Genomic DNA, 10202 nt, shown 5'->3' on the forward strand with positions numbered 1-10202 from the left:
GCATTGAACTGTTGTGGTACAATTTATTTGCTTTACTGGAAACAATTTGGCTCTGGGTTGGTAGGAAGCAGCACTCCGATCAGGGTGGAGATGAAAGAAATAGTGAGGATAAAGCAGGATATGATGAGTGAATGGATTTAGTAGCCTGTAATATCTTTTGTGAGAATGTGCACAAACACACAAGCCATCTGCTTTTGACTATTTTTACCTCTCTGAAAGTAGATACAGTATTTCTGACTTTCCATTAGCAGGAGAAACTGATAGGACAGGGGTTCCCATAAGGTAGATCTTGAGTTAGTGGCCACCTTGCACACACACAATTCTATTCAATTTCACTTCTCTGTACTTGTGTTCGATTTTTAATAGTGATGGGCGAATTTATTCGTCAGGCAAGAATTCCAACGATTCTCTGCCGGTGAATAAATTTGCGTCGAAAACGAGACGCCGGCGCCGTTTCGGGAATTTTTCGGCCCAAATTCACCCATCACTAATTTTAACAGTGGCTTCAGACAGGATATTGTTTCTAAATGCAGCTCTATTTTCTCTCAGTGTTATACAATGAATCTACAGTCCTCATGGTTGTGTAGCGCTTAGGTAGTAGCCCCTAATGCAATAACTTTACTGATATAAAGACGTTGTTAATGTTTGGGGCACCCTGGCATAGATAAAGGAAAATAGTGGCGATGTTGTGATTGTGATGAATAAAACGACAAAGATAAAATTCAGCTCCCAGTATTTATACAACGTGCTTTAGGGCGGAGACACACGTGGAGATTCGGGGAGATTAGTCGCCCATCGAGAAATCGCATCTTCTTCAGGCGACTAATCTCCCCAAACTGCCTTCCAGCCGGCTAGAATCGAAATCACCAGTGGGATGGCACTCGGAGCACTTCGTTTTCCGAAGTCGCCTGAAGTTTCCTCGTGAAGCAACTTCGGGCGACTTCGGAAAAAGAAGCGTTCCAAGTGCCATCCAGCCAGTGATTTAGATTCTAGCTGGCGATAAGGCAGTTCGGGGAGATTAGTCGCCTTAAGAAAAGGTGATGTGTCGCTAAGCCACTAAATCTCCCCGAATCTCCACTTGTGTCTCTTCCCTTAATGTCTGTATGACCAGCCTGCTCCTTTCTAACAATGACCTGCTGCAGGAACCTGGTGTAGAAAGTAAATGAGGAGCAACTGTTCCAATGAATGTAAAACAGACAGAGAATGCAGACAGCTGGATGGAAAATGTAACTCTGTGCCCTGTGCTCCCAATCGTTGCACATAACTCCATCCAGGGCTGATTTTAGGGAAGGAAAGGACAAATATTCGCCTTGGGATCTCCACTCCATTAGACAGGTAGGAAGGAAAAGACATATAAATGTATGGGACCTGTTATCTAGAATGTTTGGGCCCTGGGGCTTTCCAGATAATGGATCTTTCAGTAATTTGGATCTTCATGGAAAATCATGTAAACACTAAATAAACCCAATAGGCTGGTTTTGCTTCCAATAATGATTCATTATGGGGCAGATTTACTAAGGTTCGAAGGGTAAATTTGAAATTTTCGAGTTGGTTTTTTTGTTCAAAACTCACAATTTCGGGTTTAAAACCACCAACTCAAATTCGAAATTCGAATTCGAATGCAAGATTTATCATCCCCCCTACTCTGGAAGTAACTCGAATTCGTTAGGTCGGCATCTAAAACCTGGCAAGTTCATGTAGAAGTCAATGGCCGAGGTCCGCTGACCTACAGGTATTTGAAGAAGTTAATGACATTCGAGGTTTTTTCGGAGAAAAACACGTTTCGAACTGTGTTTGAATTCGATTCGAGTTTTTGGGTTGGTAACATTCATTAGAATTTTAGATGTTCGAGTTTTTTCTTAAATAAAATAACATTCGAGTTTCGAGGTAATTTGAGTTCATTCGAGGTAAAAAAAAAACTCTTACCGTTCGACCTTTGATAAATCAGCCCCTATATCTTAGTTGGAATCAAGTACGAGGTACTGTTTTATTATTACAGAGAAAAAGGAAATCATTTTTAAAAATGTGGATTATTTGGATAAAATGGAGTCTATGGGAGAGACAGCAATTCCGTAATTCTGAGCTTTCTGGATAACAGGTTTATGGATAATGGATCCCCTACCTGTACTAGCATACTATATTTTTAATTATTATTATAGTGTATGCATCAGAGAATTCCAACCTGCAGCCCTTTAGCTTTTGAATGCAGCATCCAACATTGCTTTGGCTGTAGGGGGATCTTGGAGTCTATAACAACAGCTAAAAGGATGCAGTTTGGACATCCCTGATTTATGCAGCATTTGTCCCCCTTAGATAGGGGACCCAGCCTTCATGCATTGATAGTGGCCCTCTCTTATCTAGAAAAACTTACTGGACAAGAAAAATCTACTTTAAAACTAATGTTACAATAAGTTCATATAAGTACAATAAGTATTTTACAACATACAGACACACACATTTATTTTTGATAACCTGCACATCTGTAAATACATGTTACTATGTAGGATGGCAACTTAAACACTCTCCAATTTGGTCTCACATAATCAGTGTCAGATTGGACTCAACTGAAATTACAATGATTGTTCATCATGAGCTCCTGCCCCACTGGAGCTTACAATCTAAGGTCCCTTCCATGAACACACAGATCAGTTTTCTCAGCAGCCAATGAAGTTTCCTTTGTGTGTTCTGAACGTGTGAAGAAACCCATGTATTCAAAGTGTTTGCAATTTAAGTCTTGCCAAAGCTGCTGCTGGTTCAGGTTGACTGGCCATAACCTGGTGCATCACCTTCCACAGTCCTTTGATGGTGTACAATCTCCTTATAATAAGTTAGTGGGGGCAGTGAGGTTTGTCAATACAACCAGACAAAATGGAATAACTCCTAAAAGGAGATGCAACCTAGGGGTGTAACTACAGAGGAAGCAGACCCTGTGGCTGCTGGGGGGGGGCAGGATGTAAAGGGGCCCCATGATGCCCTAATTCATATAAAACTTCAATAAATATTGGTAAAACAGGTCAAACTCTAGACATTTTAGGAGCCTAAAAAATTATTTGCTGTGGGGACCAGTAACATCTAGTTACACTAGTGATGCAACCCCATATATATATGTTCACAGCCTGCATAGACATGTGCCTTAAAAATGTACCTACATTGGTATTGTCCTGTATTTATCATAAATGGTTCATGTGCTACAGGTATAGGATCCATTATCTGGAAACCTGTTATCCAGAAAGCTCAGAATTAGGAGAAGGCCATCTCTCTCCCATAAACTCCATTTTAATAAAATTCCAATTTTTTACAATTATTTCCTTTTTCTCTGTAATAATAAAACAGTACCTTTTTACCAGAGTTGGACTGGCCCACCGGGATACCAGGAAAACTCCCGGTGGGCCAAAGTGTCAGTGGGCCCTCATGCTGCTAAACTTTTGGCCTATTTCATGCACATTCCCTATTATATGAGAACAAAGAGGCTAAATAGATGGAATACTAGATTATAGTATATAAAGAAACAAACTAGGAGAATAGAGGTTGATTGAGGAGATGAAGAATATTAGTACTGAGAGTGGCCCCTGGTCTAAGGTTTTTGGGTGGGCCCCTGGTCTAAGGTTTTTGGGTGGGCCCCTGGTGTCCCAATCCGACACTGCTTTTTACTATGACTTCATTATTCCTAATCCTTATTTCATTAATCCTAATTGGAAGCAAAGGCAGCCTTTTGGGTTTATTGAATGTTTTAAAATGATTTTGTTTGTAGTATGTAGATTTAAATTACGGAAATATCCCTTATCCCGAAAACCTCAGGTTCCATACCTGTACTAGCAATTTCAAGGTTTATATCGGTCTCCTGTACCAGTCCCAAGTCAAAATACAGCAAGTTAATGTCCTCTGCTGCATTTTGAAAATAAGAAAGAATCCACTGTGCTTCATGCTCTCGGTTATGTCACTTGTGGCCAGGCTTCAACAAGCAACAGAGGTCCTCAAGTTTTGCACATTATTTTAGACAGACTAGTAAGCTTTATAGCACTGCATAAATATAGGATGGGAAAGGCTTCAGACAAACTGATATCTATGCCAGAAATGCTGCCAGCCTAGAAGCCACATTAGCTACCAACAACGGCCTCTATAAATGAACGACACATATTGACACAGTATTCCACAGTCAGCTGTAGGGACTGCAAACCTTGCATTATTGCCCACGTGCCTTACACCAAGATCCAAAAGAGCTGACACAGTAGCATTTGTTATTTAAAAGCGTTAAAAGCCTAGTTCTCAGTCCATTGGCATGCCCCTCTTTTTAGAAATGCATTTACAATGAAGTGCTCGCTAGAGATGGGAGCTTGCAATTTGATTCAGCGGAATTATTGCGAATGTATTCGACAGGCATGGATTATCGGTGAATTTCCGGATTTAGCCGACTACAAAACTGCCAAAATTGTCACACATCAAAATTATCCGGACGCCCATTGACTTTAATGCATTTGGACAAAAGAGTCGCGCGTATAAAAATGTTCGCTCACGTCAAAATTGTCGCGCCTCGAAATAATATTAAAGCTTCAATGCATTTTGCGAATTTTTCAGAGTTTCGCAAATTTTTTCAGTCTCGCAAATTTTTAGGCGAAACGTGACAGATTCGCCCATCACTTAACTGAATATTTAATCATCCAGTGGGACTTTTGCTTCATTTGTAATTTTACTGTTTTGCACTTATTTTACTACTGAAACTTTCAAAATCCTTTTCTGAGGGATTTTTGTTGTTCTATTTCAGATATTCTGGTTACCATCTGACTAGAAGGTTAGGCCTTTTTACTCCAACTTTGCAGTTATCCGCAACTTTGGAGCTAAATCCTCTGTTATTACCTACATTTTGGGGGTTATTTATCAAAATTATTGATGGGCGAATTTATTGTCCAGGCGCGAATTTGCGGCGAATTTGCGCGTTTCGCCGCCAGCGAATAAATTCGCGAAACGCCCGCGAAAATTTTTGAAAAAACGGGGCGCCAGCGTCAAAAACGGGCGCCGGCGTCAAAAACGAGATTTCGAAATTCGCGAATTTTTCGGCGAAGCGAAACGCCGCAAATTCGCCCATCACTAATCAAAATCAGAAAAGTTCTTACTATTTTCTGAAAACTGCTCTGACCAAATCCACACTGACTTTCAATTTTTCCGAAAATTTCTTGTGCGGGAAAAAAAATCAACAAAATGATGAAAAAAATCCGAATTGTAGAAATTTTTCATATTTGTCACCAAAACTGCAACTTTTCCAGATCTGACGCCCGAAAACCACAAAATTATTGAATGAAACTCATTGCAGAACAGGATATCAACGAGTCATCTGCCTTCTACATAGAGTGCTACGCAATATGTTGGCGCTATATAAATACATGTTAATACATGAACTCAGTAGGTCTGAGTTGGAGTACTTTTTTATTCTGACTTTTAACACCATCAGGGTTTAGGAAATCATGAAATTTTAGTTTTTTTTTCAACCTTTTAAAGTCTGACCGAAAAAAATCAGACTTTAATAAATAACCCCCTGAATGTGTTACTCTGATTTCCGTTTACTTATGAACACTTTCTCCTTGTCTCTGATCCTTGTTCCTTTGCTCTCAGGCAGCATCTTTTCCTTCTTCCCCAATGGTGTACAATTAGAAGAAGACCTTTTTTTCCTTTATTTCCCTGGTTTCTGGCTTCATTTGGAAGCATTTTGCTACATATTGAGAGTTTTTAGATGGAGATCAATTAAGAACTTCTGAAACTTGGCAAAGTGTTTTGCTCATTTGCAGGGGTCTCTGTACAGTATATGGGACTGGTTAGTGTAGAGGCTGGGAGCAGACCAATGCAACTAGAGCTGCATCTTGAAACTTCATTGCCCAATTCCACTTGCTGAACTTGCAGAACCCTGTGAGTGGATAAAGTCACTTCCAGCCAATTGCATCAGCATTTGGCATTAGGGTCCAATTCACTGGACGCAAGTCAGTTACGTGTGTAGAATACTGGAATTTCAAGTAGGTCAAGACTGATGATGTTAATGCTAGGGTTCCCTTGTATCCATGATTGACTAATAAGCCAGTATAACTGATGGATGACTCACACACTCCTTTTATAGTCATTCAGTTCAAGTTCTGGCTATTTGCCATGGTTGGTATGTGATTATTTCATTATTCCCTTTCTTGTTGCTCTGTCTAATGAGAATATTTGTAGTTAAGGTTGACATGAAATGTAATTATGTAACAAACAGCAACCAATCAAATGGCAATGGTTTTCAAGCAGGTGGTCAATAAATGCTACCTGCTGATTGGTTGTTATAAAATGGCCAGACCTGATACATACTCTGCCACTGTGTTTACATCACAGATGTAGTAGCCTTAAATACAATCTAACAGGATAGGGGCTTTTTTGGGAATACACTACAGCAGAGAAATTATCAATTCATGGGTATGAAGGGGTATGGCATGACTCCACTTGCACTCACAGAGAGGTTATGCAGAATAGCCGTATGCTTAATGCTACCCTTAAGAATCCCCTTTTCACCAAATCCATATCCATTGGATATCGGAGTGCGTGTCCAATTGCTACAATTATGCAGAACAGGACAATGCCTGTCCAGAACAGGTGACGGCACGTGAGGTGCTCATCACCTTTCCAAAGCAACTGAAAATTTGTTGCAATTGACATCAGTGCAAATTGCAAATGGGTTAAACACATTATTTAATGCAAAATTGCCTACAATGTTTTACCTGCTGCAATATAAAGTTGGCTTTAGAATGTACCGTATCATAATTTTGTTTTGTATTTGGCCAGCTTCTCTACAAATAAATCAACCCAGGACATAACCAATCCAAAACCTAATTTGCATACTTAGATATGAACAAAATAAAAATATTATATTATATAAATATATTATATAAATAATATTAACTGTGACCAAAAAAATGTATTGTTTTTTTTTAAGAGATTAAAAAAAAAAGAAGACTAATAAACACTAACAGAAACCCAAATCAAAACCTGACCACTGAATTTATTCATTATTTGGATTACCATGCCATTCAACAGGCTACCAATACACATGTCCTTAGGGTCAGTCCATACAAGCAGATTCGGGGAGATTAGTCGCCCCAGCAACAAATCGAGGCAATTTGCCGATGGGGCGACTAATCTCCCCCAATCTGCTCGTGTGGACTGACCCTAAAGGTTAAAGGACATGTCAACCCCAAAAAGAATTTTTCGCCTAATAAAAGCAAACACAATTACAAGCAACTTTCCAATATGAATTTGTTAAAAATTGTTAGTGTTTCAAAGCTATTTGTAAATGTAATTGCTATAGAAAGAAGCATTTGCTTAACTGGTTGTTACTTTTTAAACAGGTCTGTTAATCTGTCTGTTACATTGTTTTAAAAGCCAAAGCCATCAGGGCAGAGAATAGAAAGGGACAGACAGACGCTGCTTTCAATAGCAATACAAATAACTTATAAAACATAGAACATCTGTAATGAATATATATTGCAATGTTGGAATTATTTTTTCTTTTATTGGGTAAAAAAATGTTGTTTTTTTTTGGGTTGACATGTTTTGGTTGATAATTGATATGATTTGATTAACCTTTGCATGGGTTCAGTAAGAAAAATTATGGGCAACTCAATCCAGGAAGCCTTGTTCACCTGACTTGAGGGGGATGGTCCATAAATAGGGGGGATGGTCCATAAATAGGGGGGACGATCCACTCTGCAACTTTCCAGCTGTTGTTGATGTACAACTCCCAGCACTGCCTGACAGCTTCTGATTCCAAGGGGCTGCTGGGAGCTGTAATTAAACAACAGCTGAAGAACCACACCGGGTAATGACATGGAATTTGTACTTTTATTAAAGACATTTGCTTGTCCCTGTGTGGGGTATAATGTGCCAAATGTCCTCTCTGCCCTGTATTGCCCTGAGCTATAAGCAGCCTTGTATCTCTGATTTGTGGGTGCTACCATGCAGAAATGCTATGGAGGATTTTGAGGGTCTTGTCAGTACATCACAAAACGTATTGATCCCCCTTTAGTGGAAATTCATCCAATATTGTTACTATAGTTCCCCAACAATTGCTGCAGCAGAAAATAAACATGCACACAAAACTGTATCTAATTATTTCCACCTCCCCCCCCCCGCCACTGCATTGGGTCTGCCAACGTGGGGTTACCAGCCGTACAGTTTTGGGACCTCTGCCCTTATCCCCCAACCCATAAGCAGCACATGAAACCTCATTTGTGAGCAGCAAATTGGATGCAAAACTGATTTGGACATTGATGCTATTCACAATAAGGACTTGTGCCCTTATATGCTCCTACTTACTTGCAGCAATGTGCCTGTCCTGCCTGTTCTGATGAATAGCCTGCAAGGGCACATATGAATAAGAGGGATCCCTAGCACTACTGCCAGTGATAATTCAGTGTTCCTTAAGTGGGTTGCATCAATAGTAGCGATGTGAGCAACTCTGTCCCGTTTTGCTTGGCCGAAAACTTTGCAAAACTACAAAAAAAAAATAATGAAATGCAGAATATTTTGCAAAACGCATTAAAGTCAGTGGTCATTTTTACGCCATAACAATTTTTGTTGCTCCTAATGCATTAAAGTCAATGGGCATTTTTTTCTTATGGGTGGTTTTTCTCACCAAATTTTTCAGCAGTGAATTTTCACCACAGTTTCACATAAAAATGTGCACATGGCGAATTTCAGAATTTTGCTGCTAATCCATAGTGGATAAACTTGCTCATCACTAATCATTAGCCCCATTGGACACTAATACCATTATAGTAGCTCTGCACGCTGTGAACCCGTGAAATACCGTTTACTGCAACTTGTAGAGCTTTACCAAATCCATTGTGTGTGTACTGCATAACCTGCCACTATTACACTAGAATTTAGGGAGAAAACAATGCTGCGTTGCAGTTAAATTATATTTGCAAAATTCGCTGTGCTCATAAATGAGGCTTCCGAGTCTTTAATATATATAGGGAAAATAATACAGAGCCATTTTCAAGTAGTGAATGGGGGTGTTCCATTTGCTGCACTCACTTTTCCCATTTAGTGCTACAATCACTACACCAATATTCAACAAAAAAAGCTTTCATCCATTTGCAAAATGACATTCAGAGGCCGAGCTGAGTGAGCAGAAGGATGTATCTTAGTTCGGGCGGTAGTAGCCTAACAATAGGAAGCCAGGAGCAACAGAGACTGCCCAATTGCATTTAGCTAGAGTTGAAGAATAAAGGTGATTCTTACCTGAGCGGAACTTGCTCCTGATGAGCATCGAGCGCTCTGAGGCCAGCAGGGTCATCTTTGATGGTGGAATTCCCGAGGTCCCAAAGGACTGAGGGAGAGGCACAGTGACGGACGTAATGGTTCCTGTTTTGTAAAAAAAAATGCACTGCAGAAAAAAAGATATCCAAGGATGGAAAGTAAAAAAAAAAGTCAAATATAAAAAATAAATATCTGACTTGAGCAGGTATAGACTGGGCCTTAAAAAAACGGCCTCTAACGCCCCTGGCTTGATAGGTTGGGACTCTCTTGCTTTGGTACAATTATTTTTCCTGCTGTGTTCCTTATGTTTGTGGTTCTGTGAGTGTGAGTGATGCTGGCAAGAGGCTTTCACTGCAGGTTCAGAGGCGTCACTGGCTGCTCACTGGTTTTCTGGGTTGAAGGAGCCTTTGTGACCTGGGGGAGCAGTGAGAAGGGGTTGGTGGGCTGTAGAGGGGAGAGACAGTCCCAGATGATAAGAAATGCATGAGATTTGCTCATCAGGTGATAAATCCCCTCTCTTTCTGTCTCTCTCTCTCTATGTGTGTCTCTATGTGTGCTAGGTCTCTGACACACACAGCAGCTCCTCTCTCACAGCTACCAATCTCCTTCCCACCCCCTGTGTCCGACTGTCCCTTCCACGTGTGATAAAATGCCATCTGCTATTGTCACTTGACACCCGCAATCCTATGGCAGACATGCAGTGCTGCATCAGCAGGGCTCTCCTCTTCTCTCCTACAATCCCCTGCCCTAGCCACCCCCCCCCCCGTCACTCTATATACCGACACATTCACTGGCTTTCCTGCTTGGCTGCACAAAATCTATGTTCCACCAGGCACATTTCATGCATTTTTAGGCTTAATGGAAAGAGGAAGGTAGGACATGCCGCTGCCAAGAAATCTACTTGCGCCTGATGACATTTATATAAA

The 10202-nt window shown here is 40.4% G+C and overlaps 1 protein-coding gene across 3 annotated transcripts in view; it reads right to left on the bottom strand.

Annotated features, from left to right (window-relative positions):
• The window catches only part of myos.S (myoskeletin S homeolog), a 41420-nt gene extending 31429 nt beyond the window's left edge, over positions 1-9991 (bottom strand). Inside the window, exon 1 of one of the 3 annotated variants that reach the window (XM_018228086.2) lies at positions 9259-9991. In XM_018228086.2, the coding sequence (XP_018083575.1) occupies positions 9259-9313 (55 nt within the window). In that variant the 5' untranslated portion in view covers positions 9314-9991. Of the gene's footprint in view, positions 1-8328; positions 8421-9258 lie in introns of those variants that run through there. The other 2 variants (XM_018228087.2, XM_041571560.1) reach the window with 2 other exon arrangements.
• Between the last annotated feature and the right edge of the window lie 211 nt (positions 9992-10202).

Source organism: Xenopus laevis, chromosome 7S, assembly GCF_017654675.1.
Source record: "Xenopus laevis strain J_2021 chromosome 7S, Xenopus_laevis_v10.1, whole genome shotgun sequence".
Taxonomy (NCBI): domain Eukaryota; kingdom Metazoa; phylum Chordata; class Amphibia; order Anura; family Pipidae; genus Xenopus; species Xenopus laevis.